The sequence below is a fragment of the Rhodamnia argentea genome, chromosome 7, assembly GCF_020921035.1.
Source record: "Rhodamnia argentea isolate NSW1041297 chromosome 7, ASM2092103v1, whole genome shotgun sequence".
Lineage (NCBI taxonomy): Eukaryota > Viridiplantae > Streptophyta > Magnoliopsida > Myrtales > Myrtaceae > Rhodamnia > Rhodamnia argentea.
In genome coordinates this window covers 9358062-9377943 of record NC_063156.1, presented here as the reverse complement: position 1 = coordinate 9377943, position 19882 = coordinate 9358062, and the positions used below count along the sequence as shown (strand labels likewise).

The window sequence follows — 19882 nt, the reverse complement described above, 5'->3', positions numbered from 1 at the left end:
CGACACCATTGACCGTAACCCTCCAATTATGAAAAGTACATAAACTCATTTTCTTGATCAAAACGACCTTTACTAATTTGTTTTACAAATTTCCGCAGCCTTGCGTCCTATCTATTTTTCAACTCCATTAACCGAATAATATAGGTTATTAAGCTAAAAAAATGAATATGTCCGTTTTTATATAAAACTTAACGGCCATGTTGACAAAACTAATGTCCATTGTCTAGAATAAATCAAAGCTTAGGGTGCTAATCTGTAACTTTCCAATGCTCGGGGCCAATTCCGCAACAATGCCGGAGTTGATGGGGGTAACTTATAACATGTCAAAATTTGAAATCGATTCTGCAATAGTGCTAAAGTTCAGGGGGGTCTCGAGTAATTAGCCTCAAATTCTGGCTCTTTAGATGCCGCTTAGGTCCTTCCACATTAAATTCATCCCTCGCATCCAGACAATTTTTCCTTTGGTCAAAGCATCCGGACATCGACCCACCTACAGAATAAATCCAAAAGACAATTATAACCTTCTTAGAAAGAGGCCGCCACGCACTTTGTCAATAAGGAGACGTAGCCTAAACAGCAAACAATACTATCATTGGGCAACTGAAAATGAAACTTGTGCTACTGCTACTCATACTTTTCAGAGTTTCTGATACGGCAAATGTTTCGGAAGATGAATTAGAGCTGGAAAGACAAGTTAGAATCACGAACAAGCCACCTGTCAAGACATTTGTGGTAAACATGCTTTCGATTCGTCAACTCCGAATTTTTTTTTCTGTACGTTATTTTATAGAATCTACGATATACCTAACCGTGTCTCGAGCAAGTTTTTCGATTCGGGAAAACATTCACGGGGTTTAATGCTCTTATGAAGGCAAAGGAAGGGGATATTATTGATTGCGTGGTTATCAATAAACAGCCGACGCTTGATCACCCTCTATTGAAGAATCATAAAGTTCGGGTAAGGGTCCGTCAAAATTTTCCCCGAAAGTCGAGTGCTACCACATGGAACGTGTTATTCAAGTCAATATTGTTGATTTTTGGTTATTTGATTTTTCCCTTTTGTAGGTGGAACCCAACTTACATTTTGATAAGTTCGAGGGGTTTTCTCCGGATGAAAAATCTGTCAAATTCGGACCACGAGAGCCTTGTCCTGTTGGAACAGTACCCATTCCTCGAGTAACAAAAGAAAAGTTGAGAAGGGCAAGATCTGTGCCTAAGATGCCGTCTATAGTCGCTGTTGAGTCCTATGCTCTTCCTTCTAATCAACATGTACTCTCTCTCTCTCTCTCTCTCTCTCTCTCTCATTGTGATTTGCAGGTAGAACTTTTAAAATTTTCGCCCCGTTATGAGGAGGTAAAGAAATCTTACAATTTTGCAGGTGGTTTCTTTGAGAGAGAATTTGGTTGAAAACGTTAAATATGGATGTCATGGTGCAACCACCGTCTACAATCTAACCGTTGCTCAAGATCAATTCAGTTCACATAATATGTGGATCGAAACCGGCCCTCCGGACCATATCAGTATGATTGCAGCAGGTTGGCAGGTATGGAAATTTGTGTTGATAATTTGAAATTTATGACTGAAAAAACCATGGGGCAATCTAATGAGGTTATTTTTCTAGGTTACTCCTGGATTATACGGTGATAATGTTCCTGGGTTTTTCACTTATTGGATGGTTAGTTTTAAGGACAATTACCATTTCCGCAGTTAAACTCCTCATTTTTGAAACCAACATTGAAATTAGAGGTGACTAACCTTGTTCTTCTTCTATGAACAGGGTAATGGTTATCGAGATGGATGTTTTAATCTGTTATGTAGCGGCTTTATCCAGATAGACAGGGAATTAAGCCCCGGAACGCCTATTGCGCACTGCTTCTACTTATGGAGGGGGATCTTTATGCGTTTGCAATCCGAATTGACCAGGTAAGATTTGCTCTTATAGTCCTTATTTTGTAATTTTGATGTACAAAGAATATAATTTTTTCAAACTATGTTATGTATGGGAATAATTACTCAATCAGTTGTAAACTTATTGTGCGGATGTAGTCTTAATCTTTTGTGCGAAATTTCATTGTAGCCTTTATATTCAATTGCCATAAGAAATTACTAACATGGTGATCCATAAATTGTTCACGTCAAAATGCCCCGTAGGACGCCCGGCGATGACTCGATGCCACATAGGACGCTTGGCGAGATTCCAAGTTTATGACTATATTGGCAAAACTAAAAAATTTAGGTCCGAATGGATATCCATACAGTAGATTAAAGATTAAACTGGTGATTTTCTCGTTCAGTTCAGTATGCATACATGTAAGAGCAAGATATTTTCACGATTCACACTTTACATACCCTGTGCCATGTCCATGAGTTAGTGCTGTTTCCCATTTTTAAGCCAAAAACTTCCACTGCACCAAGCATCATGACCATATCTAGACTGCTGAGCAAGTTTCTCTTTTGCCTTCTCTTGACCAGGATAGACAGACTGGAAACTGGTGGTTGCATTGCGATGGTCCGTCCACAAAGGTAGGTTACTGGCCAAAGGAGCTATTCTTGTACTTGCGCAATGGCTCCCTCCATACAGCTTGGGGCGGAGTCGGCCTTGCGGGAAGCAATGGAGATTGTCCCCCCATGGCCAGCGGACACAAGCCCGACGACAATTTCGGGCACGCCACGTATTTTCGAAGCCTCGCATGGGTCGACACGAACGGCGACATCGTGCTTCCTACACAAAAAATCTCGAAGTGGGTTGATAAATCCAACGTGTATGGCTTCAAGAATCACCATTTTACCATAAGAGGGATGAAGGGCTACACGATCAGCTTCGGAGGCCCCGGGGTTTATTGCGGAGGCTAATGAACTTAGCAAGATAAAGTTATGTGGTGAGCAAGTGAATAAGCAAAACCATGTGTGTTCCCATACTAACTTGGAATAATTGTAACGTCTCTTTTACCATACTAGTAACTGGTCATTCGCGTTGCGTGTGGTAAGATGATTTATTTTCTTGGAAATGAGCGGAGAGATTTGCTCGAACGTGCTTCGTTATCAGGTTTATTGATGTAGGTAAATGATGTATTGATTGAAACATCAAGAGGCTTTCCATACTTACTCGCTGGAAAGTAGATTGAAAAACACATTTTTACATGTGTCGTGAAAACCTGCGGCACTTATATGAATAGACATACTATTTTACAAACAGATGCAACTCTTGACCAAAAGATACTGCTCTAGTGCTCACTCTTGACGCACAATAATTTGGGATCATCGCCAACCCTCAACAGAAGCCGGGCGAGGTCGCCACCCCTTGTCCGACATCGCTGAGGGTGTTGGAGTACCCCAATTGTTGTCGTGAGTTGGGGTTTCCAAAAACCTGATTTGGACCGGAAAATTCTAACTCCTACTGGCTCAAATAACCCTAGTTACAAAGGAGTGCAAGAGATGGTATCACCACTTTATCTTGCAGCTGGGGTGAGAAAAAGCTCACGAGAGGAGGCCTCCGCATCTATGTCAACTACTTTTGTGATCACATAATTGATGAAGAACGACACGATTCTCTAAGAAATTCTCAACTTTTGATCCAATCCTAATTCTACTCCGACTTTTTTTTTTTTTGTTAGAAAGAATCCCTTACTTTTTAGGCTGAGTCCAAATCTGTCCTGTATTTTTTTTTTTTGGTCTAAAAGAACTCTAATTTTGGATTCATTTTTAAATCTATCCTCAATTTATTTTTTCTCTTAAAAGATGACGCGGGCGAACACATCAGAAGATCACAAACTTTTACTATAATCCCAAATCTTAACTCCTATTAGAAATCGTTTTGGTCGTCCCTAATTTCTTTATTCCGATATTGATGGGCCTTGCGAAGGTTTCGAGCATTAGAGCTGGTTGGACACGTGACCCGGTATCGCCTGGTCACCAGATTCCTCGATTTGGATCTCTTTATTCGCAATCACACGGAGGCAAACATCGCCACTCTCTCTCCATCCAAATCAGAATCCTCTTTCGATGCCAAACCTATAAAAGGCCCTCCTTTGAAAAGATTTTCCCCCTTCGATCCCTTCCGCTGCTCTGTCTTCTTCTTCTTCTTCTTCTTCTTCTTCCCCAGTGAGATCTGTCACCTCTTGGGTCCTCCGAACACCGGCTCTTGACTTCGCGTCTCCGTGGTTTCCATTTGGGATTCTTGAATGTTCGAACACCTTTCGGGAACGCGCTGGTTCAGATCCAGCCCCCATCTGGTCCCGGATCCGCACCGGGTCGAGTGATCTCGAGAAATTAGTAACTGGGTCGATTTGATTCTGCCCCCTGCTCGTCCTAATTCGCGGAGACTAACTAGGAGGAACTCAATTTTAAGTCTTACGACTAGGGTTAAAGAGGTTCGCGAGCCAAATTTGTTTTTCTTCGTTTGATCGGCGTGTGAGAGACTCTTGGGGAAGAGAGAAGGAATTGTAAGTGTTCTGTAATGGCCGACCAAGTAGAGGGGCTTGAAGGGTGCCAACCGGTGGATCTCACCAACCATCCCTCTGGCATTGTTCCCACCCTCCAGTAAGTCTGCCTTTCTACTCTGCGTCTCTTTGTCTCTCGATGGGACTTTGCCTAGTGTCCCTCCTTCGGGGAACTGGGAATCTATTAAAGATCCCTGTGTGCTGGTCTTAGCAAGTATGAGTGAAGATGGAAATAAGTTGTCAGCTCTAGGGCCCAGTTTGAACCACGTATCCCAGGGTTCCTGCTCATTAAAAAGAAAATTGAAGTCTGTTGATAAGCGGCTTGCGCAATAGATTCTAGTGCTCATCTCAAAGGATGTGTCGTCAGTCATTGTTTACTTAACTTTGGTCAGATCATTCATTGTTCACGTGCGGTGATTTGAGTACTAGCTGCCATTGCAGGTTGCTTCAATGCGCCAATTGTTTACTGGGCTTCATGAATTTCTTAAACAGCCGAGTTTACTTCTGGATACTTTGTGAATGGAGTACACAATTTTAAAATGCACTTGAAGAAAATATAACTTATGGTTTATTTATTTATTTATTGCAACTGGACCATATTTTTAAAGTGTACCTTTAGAAAGATATCGAAGAGTAGATAGGGGATTAAGCTTTTGTTTCCTTTTTACTGAAGCAAATATAGTTCTGCACATGGCAATTTAGTTAATGTGAGAGCTTGTTTCGTTTTGTTCAATGCTCGGTACTACTTTAGAATTTAAACTCTTTTGTCTTTCTTCGATAAATGAGGTCATGGCATAATCCTTTCTACTAGATGCTCTTTTGACCATTCTATGTCATAATGACTGCCCAGGACATGTATCAGGTCTCATTTTTTCGTAATTTATTCCCAATGTTTCCAACTGTTAAACCATTGAGACAAACTTGTGATTTCCGTTTGTTGACTCGAAAGTAGTTTGATGCTGAATGGGTTGGGCTCTCAAGAATGACCTGTGATGCTATGACAGCAGCATCTGATTTTCAACTAGTTTGACATATCATTATAACATTATGATTATATGTTCATAGGAACATAGTCTCGACTGTCAATCTGGAATGCAAGTTGGATCTTAAAGCTATTGCGTTGCGAGCTCGGAATGCTGAATATAACCCAAAGGTACATGAAATTCTGTGAAGGAGCTACTCTATTGTGGTACCCTTAAGTTAATTAAATTTTAGAGGTGGTGGATGTTGAGAAATATAGCTTTGCAAACTGTGTTGTAAATCTTGCTCCAAAAAAAGAAGTAAAAAAAAAAAGAACTGTGTTGTGAATCAAACCAATGGAGTTGCTTCTCCTAAACATATCACACTATAGGGCGATTCATGGCAAAAGAACTGCTCCCTGTTTTGCCCCATTCGATATGGTTATGGGCTTTATTTATTGCTCCTCTCCTTGCTATAGTGGCTGCTATTGTTGTGCTGCTTAAGGTCTGGCCAATACAGAGTTGGTGCTCAGAATTTGGTCAAGCTCAGGTTAGCACCTAACTTCTTTGCTGTCTTGACAATGCAGCGTTTTGCTGCAGTCATCATGAGGATTAGGGACCCAAAGACGACAGCTTTGATTTTTGCTTCTGGAAAGATGGTAAGTGAATTTAGGTTGTTAAGATGAAAACTAAAGCTAACATTTCTGTTTATATATCTTGGAGATACCTCTGTGGTTGTGCTTGTATCTTTTTGTCCTTGATCGATGGATTTTGTATGGATGTGGGCCCAACGATGCCTACAATTATGAGGATTTTAAAATCTTCTTGTCACTTTATGCTCAACTGCTTCACCAGTGTTTCCAGGATTAAGTACTTTAGTCATTGTTATGATCCAAACTGCTCTTTCTAAAATGATTATTTTATTTCTTTTCTTCCCACTGAGCATAGGAACTTGCATCTGTTTTGTGGAATTTTTTTGATTGACCTAATACTACTATCTTGAGTAAGACGGGAAATCCTGTCGTTTAATATTTTAGTCTATTATTCTCTTTTCTTGCTATTGTGCTTGATCAAAAAAGCTACAATTGCACTGCTTCAGGTTTGCACCGGGGCCAAAAGTGAACAACAATCAAAGTTGGCAGCAAGAAAGGTACTTTGCCATTTCAAATGGCATGATTAAAGTAGTTTTAGCTAGCATCAATTTGGCATATTTTAGGCAGCATCTCGTTTTTTATGGCAATCTGCATATAATTATCCCAGTGATGGTGATTTGTCCATTTAGGTTAGTTTAGAATAGCATTTAGTTCTCAAGTATCGCACCTGAAGATGTTTTGCTTTCTTCCAGTATGCAAGGATTATCCAAAAGCTTGAGTTTCCTGCCAAATTTAAGGTATTGTCGTTCCTCTCTCCCTCTCTGGCATTGATATACATTTTTTCAGGCCTGTCGTACTGGCCACTTTGTGGAGCTGTTGCTGTTATCAATGCGTTTTTTGGTTTTCAATGACTGGCAGGACTTTAAGATTCAGAACATTGTTGGCTCCTGTGATGTGAAATTTCCAATCAGACTTGAAGGTCTTGCATACTCTCACGGTGCCTTTTCAAGCGTGAGTGCCTTTTGTTCCTTGGTTCTGCAGTTCCAAAAAGTTTGTAATCAGCAATATAACAGTTGCCAAATGGGATTTGTGAAGAAGTGTTGAATCTCTTGGCCTTTTTGTTTGTTTGACTTCTGAAACACCTTTTGCATCAGTAGCATTCTTAATCAGAGTAGCTTGCCATAAACTTCAAAGAACAGTTCACAAATCCCTTTTCAATTTTCTTTCACATCAACAAAACTATTGGCATGGGATTTATTTACTCAATGAGGACTTATCTCTTTCTCACTCTGATGCAGTATGAGCCCGAACTCTTCCCTGGTCTAATATATCGCATGAAACAACCCAAGATAGTGCTCTTAATTTTCGTTTCTGGTAAGATTGTACTTACTGGGGCAAAGGTGATCACCTCTTCCCTGACTTGTCTGCTTACTACTTTGATGTGATCAATGGATGACCTTCCTTCTTTGGCTGGTTTAGGTGAGGGATGAGATTTACACTGCCTTTGAAAACATATACCCTGTCCTCACCGAGTTCAGGAAGGTCCAACAATGGTACATATCTTGCTCTACTCTTTTGGATAATAAAAACACCATTTGAATATGCTTACTTTGAGTGCGGGCTATTGTTACAAGTGTGTATACATGAAATTTAGTAAACTTTTGTGGCGGCGGATCTCTGAAATGGGTTTAACTCTCTCTGGCAGAAATTCTCGGGCAAAAATATGTTTCCATCTGCAATGAAAACCAAGCAGTTTCAAGTGTAAATACTCGAAGAGAAGAGGAGCAGAGATGGTCCATCTTTGAAAGGATTGACTGGAGAACTTGAAGTCTTTTGGGGTCTCTGCGTGGCGAACCATAGCTGCACTACCGTGGGTTCTCCGGAAATTTTGTTGTAAACAGTTAGCTAGGGTTGAGAAGGCATGTGCGAAATGGAAAGATGTTGGATGATCATCCTTTTGTGAACGATTTTCGTTTGAGGGAGTTATGTATATGGAGTAGCCCTACCTCAAATTTTCTGAATTTGTGAAATTCAGTGGACTCAATGCGCCATGATACACCCTATGGATCTATCTGCACCATTGAAGAAGAAAAAGGAAAGAACCAAAATTTGAATTGGAAGAAGGGGAAGGGCAGGAGCTACTAGCATTAGAGATGTCAAATCATCTAGTAGGGTTTGGATTCAGTCCGATATGGGTCCACTATATATCTATTTAATCCTCATCTCTCATAAAACACTTTCAGATATTTATTTCTTATAATTTTGTTAGGATTGTCTAAAATATTTTCATGCAATTTTAATATTTTAAAAATTAATGGTTACTTTTTTTATTTATCTAAAAAAATATTTTTTTATTGTTGAAAAAGTACTGTTTTATTCTATTTTTATTTTCTTTTTACTTTTCCTTGTTCTCCGGCGGGCACGGGGATATGGAGATCGGGGGCAGTCGGCGCCCGGGGTGGGCTGGGTGGGGGGGGGACGGGGTTGGGGCCAGGCAGCGTCGGATGGCGGCAGGTCCGCTCAAGAAGGCCCATGAGATCTCCATCCTTTGTGATGCCTCTTCTTCTCCACCGAAGGCAAGCTCTTAGAGTACTCCGCCGATTCCTGGTAACGTCCCCCGCTCCATCACCATTCCTTCGTTCGTCCACCGCCGTCCGTTCTCGGACACGTGTTGATTGCTTTGAGTATTGTCTAGCCTTCGTGGTTTTGGTGGGTTGTAGTTCTACTTCGATTCTTGATGGGTTTGATGGGTCGCGGTTTCTCGTTTTGTGCGTGTTCAGGTATGCGCATTCAAAGGTCTCATGTTTGCTATTTCTTTACAAATTCCCGATAGAGTTTCCTTTGTGCTTACACCTGATAAAATGATGAAGTTCTCCGGTGAAATTCTTTCACGATCGATCCCTACATCGAAGGTACGATCCTTTGAATGTGAGGCAAACGGTGGGAAGCGGCGGCTGACGGCAGCTGGCTGTGGATGGCGGCAGTGCCGTGGGACCCCTCGGGAAAAATAAAATAAAAGCAAGAAAGAAAAAAAAAAAAAAAAAAAATAAAAGAAAACAATCGGAAAAGATTCTTATGACTCGAGTTAGCTAACTCAAACCTATTAAGTCATTTTTTTGGTCAATTATTAAGTTGTTAAGTGCGACCACGGGCTAGAAAAATATTTATTATTAAAAAAACACTACATAAAATTCTGTTCCTTGAAAAAAATTCGTTTCACACAATTCTAAAATACTATTAACACAAAATCTTCTAATAAAAAAATTATACTTCATTTTTATTTTTATTAATTTTTCTTAAAATAATGATTTTTATGTCCGCGGTGGGTGGTGACCCACAAAGGAAGGAAAATTTCTGGAACAGAGAAGCTTCTCACTTCTCTCTTTCAAAACTTTTGGAACAAAAATTTATTCCAGAAAAATAGGATTAACAAACCTTGGAACAAAAAAGGAGAAATAGATAAGTACACCCACTTAACTAAGTAATTAACTAAGTAATTAGCATATAAGTTTTTTAGTGACCAGGATGTGAATATACCCGAGGGCGTCCCGGCCACCTTGCTGGTCATAGTTGTTAAAAAGAATAAGAAGAAAGAAAAGAAAAATTTACAGAAATTAATAAAAAAATTCAAGATATTATTAAAAAATGTCAACGTGGTCAAACTCAGTGACTCCTAACATCTTTTCAATAATTTTTTGGTCAATTTTTTTTTTTTTCATTTTGTTTTTTCACTCTTTTTTTTTTAAATCGAGGGTTAAGTAATTGAACTTGAAATGAAAATTAGAAGCATAAAAGAAAGAAAAGAAGATTACCAATTAAAAAATAGCAAAAAAATCCACATGGAAATGAGAAATTAGATTGAAAAAAAATCCGCTCAGAAATGGTATGATGGGGCAAGGGATAAAAAAGTTATGACGGGATGATTCACTTATTGAAAATCCTTAATTACATGCCACATCAATTATCGATTCAATCCAAATTCATTGGTCAAACTTCACAGAGATCTTTGCTTTTATTCATTTCAGTTTATTAGAAGATTGCATGCTAGCCGAGTCATACAAATATTGGCGTTATTCAATAATGAAGTGACTGGAATATCATCCGACGCAAATCCAAACGTACTCAATCATAGGATGATCATGATTCGCATCTTGAGATTAATTACTCAACTCGATAACGAATAAGATCGATAGAACCGGAACTCTGAGTTCTAATGTGCCCACGTGAGCGGATCAAATATCTACACGGATCAAATTCACGTGAAAGAAGAAGAAGAAGAAGAGTTGCCCTGGTCAACTCGGTCGACCAAGTCAACCCAAGCACACGGGGAACGGTTTTCATCTCGGTTTGTTGAACCCGCGCGCAGGAGGGACCGACAACCTACAACAACTCGACGGAGTTAGTCACAGCAGAGAGCATTTAAAGAGAGAAGGAGAGGGTTGAAGCTCTGGTACAGGGGCAATGGAGGAAGCAATCGGTAGATCGATCTTGGCAACGTTCGTGAAAGATCAAATTTCGTGGAAGTTTCGTTCAATTCCAGGCTTTTGAGAGCAAACCGACAGTACGTTACCGTCGCCATTTCTGTTCTTCTCGGCTGAACGTGCTCTGGTTTTTGTACCATTTTATTTCAATTTTCGATCGAGTGTGTTTTATCCAACTCTCTTCTGACCTTGATTGACCTCTAGAAGCACTTCTAATGTCTACTTTCGGGCATTGAACGGTCAAAATCTCCATTGTCGAACCTTCCTGAGTTGATTGGTTGAAAACGTGGAGCAAATGCCTCGCCGGAATCTGGAAAAGTGCTCACTGTGGCCTGAGATAGAGGAGCTTTTAGGGCCTGTTATGGTTAAATTTAATCTCAGGGATTTTAGTTAGTGAGTTTTAGTGTGCTTAGATGAAAAAAGGGAGATTTTCAGGCTCGTTTTTTGGTGTTTTCCAGCAAGGCAGCCGGAATACTCGCCGGTACAGTGACTCCGATGGTCACTGTTCTCCGGCGAGGGGTTCACTGGTCAAATTTTTGCTGACCAGTCAACAGCCTACGTGTGCGTCCACGTGGCAGGTGAGATAACCTTTTTTTAAAAAAGGACAAACCTAGATTCGCATTTTGCCACCTGTCGCCATCTAGGATTTTTGAAAATAAAAAACTGATTTTTCGAATTAAAAAATGAAAAACGTCTACTAACAAAAAAAAAAAATAAAAAGAACAATCATTTTCTGATATTGTAATGAATTTTCTCCGAAATTAAAATCCAAATCCATTTTTTGTGATCCTCAGGTTTGGCCAAACCACGTGCCTGTCCATTCCTTTTTCTAAAACTCGATCGGATGGTCGATATCTCGCGCGTCGGTTATGCAAGCTCCCGCACTTGACGAAATGGGCTTACAGGGGCTTATTACTACTGCAAACGTCTTTAAAATTTAAAATTTAGATGTTGTCACGAGTCTTTAAAATTTAACTGCCAAGGACTTTACTTTAATAAGCGCCTTGTTTGGAATGTAGAACGAAAATTTATGAGAATTAAGAGAAATCTTCAACCCAAAATTGCCTAAATCCCTGACCATACTAGAAGCCCCTTTCATTATCCACAAAGTAAAACTTAGATAGGCGAAGATAAAATGCTGGAAGCCTGGTATGAGACCAATTATTTCGGTAAGGCACGACCCACCACCACATCCATCATCGTATGTGTAGAAATATATGCGGGGGCTACAAGAAAACGTCTGGCCATGATCATTGGCATCTGTGGTAATTGTCTCGACCCAATGAACAATCATCTTCACCAATTCTTCATGTTCTTCGTGTCACATTTAGATGTTATTTCTCAACTCCCAACCTCGACCATCACCGGGGACCATCTGACATCTGACAGAGCTAGCCAAGAAAATGAATGAAATGAGCTCTCATTGATTATAATGATTTTTCATTTTCTTATTTTCGATGGGTGCTATCCCAGTGTGTTAATTCAATTCAGCTTCTTAGCTTTGATAGGACTAGCTTGTGATTCATGTTGTGATTATTTAGCGTACTCATGTGAGTGGTCTGATGAAATCTTTTTCCTCGTTGCTAATAAAAATAATGTTTTTTTTTTCTTGAATTGTTAAAGAGGTATATAAAAAAATATTACAGAAAAGAAAAATGCACTCACGCTCACAAGAGAGGGGCTTAACTAATAAGCCCAGACAAATTTAGTCTTTTTTTTTTAAAGCTGTGGTAGCAGATGTTATTTAGTTAGTTTATGGTGACTGATACAAAAGTAATAGGATGTCTCCATCTACAGTTTCTTTTTTTTACTCCTCACTCTCCCTATTTTCTCTCCGAGCAAGTTTTCCCTCCCCCTCCCCCTCCCCCTCCAGTCCGTTTGAGGGTCTCCCTATTTTCCGTCACTCTCCGAGAGGAGAGAAAGCTTTCCCACACCCATCTACTCTCGGTGTCCCTTCTTCTCTCGGCTTCACTCTCCTCATTTTCAGCTCATTCTCCCTCACCTGAGAGCAAACCATCCCACTCTCCCAAGCTTTTCCCTTCCACTTCCCGATCATGTTTTACACTGCTTACATTTCTCATCATTCCCCAATACTTGCCAGTAGGGCCCTCATGCCTCCACCAAGGGGTCACCTTATGCTGCGAGGGCTTCCAGGGCTTTCTACCCCAAAGGTAAAAAGGTGGAAGTGAAGGCAAGGATAAGGAGGAGGTGGAGGAGGAGGATGAGGAGGAGACCTCACGGATGTCCGGTTTGGCCGGTAAGGTGGCAAAGGTGAGAAGGAGCGTAAGGAGAAGGAGGTGGATGGTAAAGTGGTGAAGGAGGAGGAGGAGGAGGAGGAGGAGGAGGAGGAGAGGGAAGGCGAGAACAGCAAAGCGGAGGAGACCACAATGCGAAAAAGATTTTACTATCTCGTTCTCGTTCTTCTTGTTGATGGTGTGAAAAATAAATTGAGGCTTTTGTATAAAATCATTCTATATCCTGTAAGGACATTACGCTTTGCTAATCTATTATTCCTTTGATTTCAAAAAGAAGAGCACACGTGAAGGTAGAAAGGAAGGAGATGGCACAGTGAGAAGGAGAACGATGATGGCGCCGACGAGGATGAGACAACGGAAGCCGGTAGAGAGGAGACAAGAGAAGCTGGTAGAGAAGATGAGAGCACACCAGAAATTTCTGGTGTGGAACGCACGGAAGGCAAAGGGGAGAGGAACGAGGAGGATGAGGAGGAGGGTGAGGAAGGTTTACGGTTGTTCGGTGAAGGAGGATCTCGATATTTTATTCGGTAAGGGTGAGTGTGAGAAGGAGGAGGAGGAGGGTGGTTTATTCTTCTACGGTTCCTCCTCGTCCGACGACTTGTCGGGGGAGGGTGGTTTATTCTCCTAATTCTTGTATGGTCGGGAGGATGAAATTGAGCACATGACCCAATCTCCTTCTCTACTATGAATCCATCGAATTACTCATGTTCGAGAAAGAGCAAGAGCAGGACGACCTGTATCTGAAAGAGACTTTAGAAGAACGAGCGAGATTAAAACATTTGGTGGTTTGGACTTGCGCAATTGATGGTGACGATGGTGGCCCACCACCATGTGTCTGTGTGTTGTATTTGATGGGGATGGAGTATGATACTAAGGTAAGAAGACTTAGAAATCTCTTCAATTTTTTTTATACATGATTTTGACTTTGTTTGATTATTTGTCAAGATGTGCCGGAGTTTTGTCGAGGGTTTGTTACGCTAGGAAGAACCTCCCATGGTTTTTATGGAGTTATGCAAGTTCCGAACGGACGTGTTCGAAGATTCTTTCTCCGAGTTCTATGTAGCATGCCAAGAGAGCAAGGAATATGGAGCAGTGTTCTTTTTAAGGGATGAATTGTACTCTGTTAGTATCTACTCTACTCTCTTATATTGTTTTGTTTAAGATTAGCTAGTAATAGGATCCATTGTACTGTCTTATCTTGTTTTGTTTTGCTTATTTTAAGACCAATGGCTTGACTAAAGATCCTATGAATGCATAAGAGGGCAAAAATATGGGGCGGGGATCAATTGGTCTAATTCTATTAGTGGATTACACCGTCTTATCTTGTTTTGTTTATTTTAAGAAAGGCTCGATGAGGAAGGACTTGGTAAGGGTGGAAGGACTAAGGGTGGGTTTTGGTTCAAATGTCGGTTTAGAGAGAAATGCTAATTGGGTTTACCAAATCTCATCTTGGTAAAAATATTTTTTTATTTTTTTTTAAAATTAAAAGGAAGGCTTTCAACTAGGACGGAGCAGCGGCTTTGCCCTGAACTAAACCCACCCACCCACCCAGGAATGCATCCTAGGGGAATGCATATGGGGTAGTATTCTTTTTGGGGATCAATTGGAGGAATCAACTGCTTGAGTATCTTGTTCTAGTGACTTATCTTGTTTTGTTTATTTTGATAAGACTTTTTGATTGGCTAGTTAATGATTATTGATGAGGGAGAACTAAACATCCTAGAGAAATGCATGTAGATGCGTGCATGTGTAGGGCAAATTCAATGCTGGGGATTTAACGTGTTTTTATTAATTTTAAGACTTTTTTTTTTATAGTAATTGTTAGCGTGTCTTGTTTATTTTGAGAACAAAGGCTAATGAGGGGGCATAGGCATTCTATCTTGTTTTGTTTATTTTAAGCCAGCTAGTAATGTGATCCAAAATTGGATTGTTGTTTTATTTATTTTAAGACTTTTGATTAGCTAATCATATGATGAACGGATTTTTAACTGAAGGTTTGGTGAGGAAGTACTAAACATCTCATACCTAGATGAACTAATAGCGAAAAATATACCCAGTGAAATAGATGATCCCGATTTAAGAATTCTGATTTTGGAGAAGGTTCCCCAAAAAACATGGAGGGTGATACTTCACCCCAGAGATCGGTATTAATTTTAATTTTGATTTTGATGAGTTAACTTTGATGTAATTTTGATGATTTGGTTTTCTCTAACCTCTAAGTTGACTTTTTTATCTTATCATCATGACAAACTTCCTCTTAAAAAAGATCATTCCATATTATTCTTCGTCGGCGGTGGTGATCGTAGGTGATGATCACCTTAGTGGAATCAAGAAGTTACTTCAAGGGGTTCATGTTTGTATAGGCCGGGGGAGGAGAAGGGTGCCATAGAAGAGGAGGAGCAAGATAGGATAACCGAGAAAGTTGGGCACCTCAAGGGAGGGGCTTAACTAATAAGTTTCCCCTTACCTCTCTGAGCAAGTTTTCCCTCCCCCTCCCCCTCCCTCTCTCGTCCGTTTGAAGGTCTCCCTGTTTCTGTTACTTTCCGAGAGGAGAGAAAGTTTTCCCTCACCCATTTTGCCCCATCACCCACCCACTCTTCGTCTCTCCGTCTTTCGACTTCCCTCTCCTCATTTTCAGCTCATTCTCCCTCACTCGAGAGCAAACTCTCCCAATCTTCCAAGCTTTTCCCTTCCACTTCCCGATCATGTTTGCACTGCTTACATTTCATCATTCCCCAAATACTTGCTAACAGTACTTTCAAGGCTTCCTATCCTAAAGGTAAAGGTGGAAGTGAAGCCAAGGACAAGGAGCAGGTGGAGGAGGAGGATGAGGACGAGACCCCTCGAAAGCCCGGCCGGGAATGTGGCAAAGGTGAGAAGGAACGTAAGGAGGAGGAGTTGGATGGCAAAGTCGAGGAGGAGGAGGAGGAGGAGAGGGAAGACGAGAGTAGCAAGAAGGAGGAGACCACATTGCGAAAAAGATTTTACTACCTCTTTCTCGTTCTTCCGTTGATGGTGTGAAAAATAAATTACGGCTTATGTATAAAATCATTCTATATCCTATAAGGACATTATGCTTTGCTAATATCCTTTTCCTTTGATTTAAAAAAGAAAAACACACGTGAAGGCAGGAAGGAAGGAAGAAGATGGCACAACGAGAAGGAGGATGATGATGAAGGCAAGGATGAAGGATGATGATGGCACCGACGAGGATGAGACAACAGAAGCTGGTAGGGAGGACGAGACCACATGAGAAATTTTTGGTGTGGAATGTACAGAAGGCAAAGGGGAAAGGAATGAGGAGGAGGAGGAGGAGGTGGAGGGTAAGGAAGGTTTACGGTTGTTCGATGAGGAGGATCTTGATCTTTTATTCGGTAAGGGTGAGGGTGAGGAGGAGGAGGAGGAGGAGGAGGAGGGTCGTTCATTCTTCTAATTCTTGTATGATGGGAAGGATGAAATCGAGCACCTAACCCCCAGGGATCTCCTTCTCTACTATGAACCCATCGAATTACTGTTGACACCTAAATTTTGATTTTTATTAAATCATTCATTTCAAGCGTAAAATGAGAATTAGTTATAGTTCTCACAAAAAATTAATTCCCCATGCATTTCATATTTATTTTTCATCAGTCATGTATTATTGCAGAGTTGAGTCAATAGAGCTTAATTGAACATAGCGATCGGACCAAACTTAGTCTGAAATTTTCAACTAAGGCTAGGGAGTGTGCCGAAAATTCTAAGAGGGCTCGAACCTATTTTCAAGTTTAATTCAGCTCACTTTGCTCGGCTAATTGTTAAAGGCTTTTAATTAATTATTCATTTAATTAATTAAAGCCTAATTTGAGCCCGAGAATGTGCAATCAAGCCTGCAAGAGCATGAAATTGGGCTAGCCCATGACAATCCCTCTTGTGGCCAAAATTATTGAGGAGTTTTAATGAGATCGGACTCTCAAAAATCAGAATTTTTAATCCGACGGTTGATGATGATTCCTACTTCAACTAGGACTAGAAAACCCTTAGTCTATAAATAGAGTGCTAATCCTAGGGTTTAGGGGGAGGCCAATTCAATATTCACGCACGGCATTATTCGGGAGGCCACTTTATTGAATACAAGGCCATATTGTGGAGAGCAATTCACGTGAGAGAGGGAGAGTCTTCTTCTTCTTTCTCCCTGCGAATCGAGGGGGCCATTCAATTGTTATACACGGCCACAAGAAGTTTGAAGGGAGGCTCGTTGATGTATGCAAAGAGAGAACATACGATCTCTTCTTGGAAAAGATCTTGATGACACACGTGAAGAGGGAGAGCAGCTGAGGAGTGAAGATTAATTGAAGGAGCCCATGGGCAGAGACTTTCTTCTCATGAAGTTCATGCCTTTACACGTTCAACATCATGATCACACGAAACACTTTAGATTCATACTTCCATTTTGAGTTTTTCAATTGTTTTCTCTAGATTATTCACTAACCTAAAAAAAAACAATTTGCAGTGGCCACATTGGAGATACGACAAAGAAAGGAGGAGGCTTTGGGGAGCGGTGATTTTTGTCTTCGGCGGTCCATGCCAAAAGGAAAAGAGAGAATTCAGGGGTTTCTTTGCGCATGTTTTGAAGGTCCGCACAAGGAGGACACAAAAAGGGTCGCGCATGACCAAGGATTGTTCTGGTTGTTGTTCCAAGAATTTTTGCTACAAGTTGACGAATCAGTTCGCTGTTGTTGGGAGTCCAATTTGCTGCTGTTCGTGACCAAAAACAGCACTGTTTTTGGACAATTTCACTAACTATTCAGTGCAGATTTTACCCCACTGTCCATGATCAATTTTACTGCTATTTATGAATGGTTTCTTGACTGTTTTGTGCAGATTTTTAGGTGGATTCGTGGTCAAAATTACTGCTGCAAGTCGAGATGCGCCTTCACCAAAACCTTTGATTCGTGCGCAAATCCCCTTAGCCAATCGGTTCAGTTTTCAAGCTTGAACCACGAGATTAGTTCGGAATTCGAATTCGGAAAGTTATTCGCGAATTAGGTAACAATCGTAATCTGAATATATTTTAGATATATTATTACCTATTTTGAATTATTCTTATATAATCATATCTTGAGCAGGTTGTTATTTCTAATATATCTTGCAGAGATTGTTGCACGTATTTGGAAAGTGCAGTTTTATAGAAAAGACAATATTGTGTTAGAGATGGCGCAATATTTCCTTATAGATAAATTGACACAATATCGAATAACTCCCAATCTGGTTGATTTCTTTTACTTTTTTTTTTTCATCTTATCCTTTTTTATCTCATGTTTATTTTATGCTCATCTTTATGATTGTTATTTAAGGTTTGAACATTATTAAACAATCTTGCCCATAACACATGTTCTCTAATTGTGCCTTGTCCCTCGGAAAACATACATTAACGGCAATATATGACTTCGATCTCAAAGTACGATTGTGCCCGTACGTGTGAATTAGATATCAAATCCTTGATCTCGAGGAGCGGATTGCTAATCCCTAAATAGAATTTCAAGGTTTTCCCTATGTACATAGGGACGACGATAACTCTATAATATATTCACTTGCTAACCCTAATCTTGGGGAATGTTGTGAATAAAATTGAAATTTCGGATTTATAGGTGTTTGATGGGCAATATTGTTTATTTTTGTTCAAATTTCATTGTTTTCATGGTTTAAATAAATTCCTAAAAAATCCAAAAAAAAGATGTTGCATTTTTCTTAGGTTAAATCATGTTCTCTCATACATTTGCATGAAAATAACATCTAATAAAAATTAGGATTTTGAGAAATCAATTTGTTAAATTAAATTGGATGTTATTTCACTTTAGGTAGTCTTTCAACTTAATTTTTTCATAAATCTGAAAATACACAAAAATATATCAAAAATATCATTCACATTGCATAGCATATAGTTTAATTTGCGTTATTATATTTTCCATGTCATGCATATTTGTCATGTCATTATGCTATGTCATGCATTTTGCCATGCCATTACATCACACACGTCATATAGTTAGATTGTATTAGCATTGCATTTAATAAAAGAAAATCCCAAAAACATTTAATTCAAATCATCAAACTAAGGTTTTTTCATGAAAATTGGGTATCGAAAGGGCATTAATTGAAAAGTTAATGTAACCAAGTCCCCGAATCCATTTAATCTCTGGTTCGCATGAAATAAAGTATTTTCTCCCGAATATTTTATTTAGGTTTTTAATCTACCTACCATAAAAGATTAGTGGCGGCTTTGAATTAATAAATTTTGCACATAATTAAACCTAAGTTACGATTCGGTAGGACTTGGGAGAGTCCGAATTAGGCTAGTTAATTTAATTAACCCGATAATCCGTTAACCTGGAAAACCAATTTTTAGGTCGTGACAATTACTCATGTTAGAGAAAGAGCAAGAGCGGGACGACTTGTATCCGAAAGAGATTTTATAAGAATGAGCGAGATTAAAACATTTGGTAGTTTGGACTTGCAAAATCGATGATGGCGATGGTGGCCTACCACTGTGTATCTGCGTGTTGTATTTGATAGGGATGGAGCATGACACTAAAGTAAGAAGATTTAGAAATCTCTCCAATTTTTTTTATACATGATTTTGACTTTGTTTGATTATTTATCAAGACGTCCCGGAGTTTTGTCGGGAGCTTGTTACGCCAAGAAGAACCTCCCATGGTTTTTATGGAGTTATGCAAGCTCCAGATGGACGTACTCGAAGATCCTTCCTCTGAGTTCTATGTAGCATACAAAGAGGGCAAGGAATATGGAGCAGTGTTCTTTTTAGGGGATGAATTGGACTCTGTTAGTATCTATTTTGCTATCTTATCTTGTTTTGTTTAAGATTAGCTAGTAATAGGATTCAATGTACTGTCTTTATCTTGTTTTTTTTGTTTATTTTAAGACCAAAGGCTTAACTAAACATCCTAGAAATGCATAAGAGGGAAAAAATATGGGGCGGGGATCAATTGGTCCAATTCTGATAGTGGATTACATTGTCTTATCTTGTTTTGTGTATTTTAAGAAAGGCCCGATGAGGAAGGACTTGGTAAGGGTGGAAGGACTAAGGGTGAGTTTTGGTTCAAATGTCGGTTTGTTTTGTTTATTTTAAGAGTTTTTTTATTGTGTTTTTGATTAGCTAGT

The 19882-nt window shown here is 39.8% G+C and overlaps 2 protein-coding genes across 4 annotated transcripts in view; both read left to right on the top strand.

The window, feature by feature from the left end:
* The first annotated feature begins 606 nt into the window (after positions 1-606).
* LOC125315962 lies at positions 607-2853 on the top strand. The gene is made up of 6 exons (XM_048282592.1): positions 607-732; positions 1066-1269; positions 1379-1543; positions 1622-1675; positions 1819-1923; positions 2473-2853. The coding sequence occupies exons 1-6, from the start codon at positions 607-609 to the stop codon at positions 2851-2853; spliced, it is 1035 nt and encodes a 344-aa protein (XP_048138549.1).
* A 1056-nt stretch (positions 2854-3909) lies between these two features.
* LOC115737645 (TATA-box-binding protein-like) overlaps positions 3910-19882 on the top strand; it is a 40002-nt gene continuing 24029 nt past the window's right edge. The window contains exons 1-9 of one of the 3 annotated variants that reach the window (XM_030669862.2): positions 3911-4539; positions 5505-5592; positions 5986-6057; positions 6498-6548; positions 6744-6788; positions 6910-7002; positions 7290-7391; positions 7471-7544; positions 7697-7886. In XM_030669862.2, the coding sequence (XP_030525722.1) occupies positions 4457-4539; positions 5505-5592; positions 5986-6057; positions 6498-6548; positions 6744-6788; positions 6910-7002; positions 7290-7391; positions 7471-7544; position 7697 (609 nt within the window). In that variant the 5' untranslated portion in view covers positions 3911-4456 and the 3' untranslated portion in view covers positions 7698-7886. Of the gene's footprint in view, positions 4540-5504; positions 5593-5985; positions 6058-6497; positions 6549-6743; positions 6789-6909; positions 7003-7289; positions 7392-7470; positions 7545-7696; positions 7889-19882 lie in introns of those variants that run through there. The other 2 variants (XM_048282301.1, XM_048282300.1) reach the window with 2 other exon arrangements.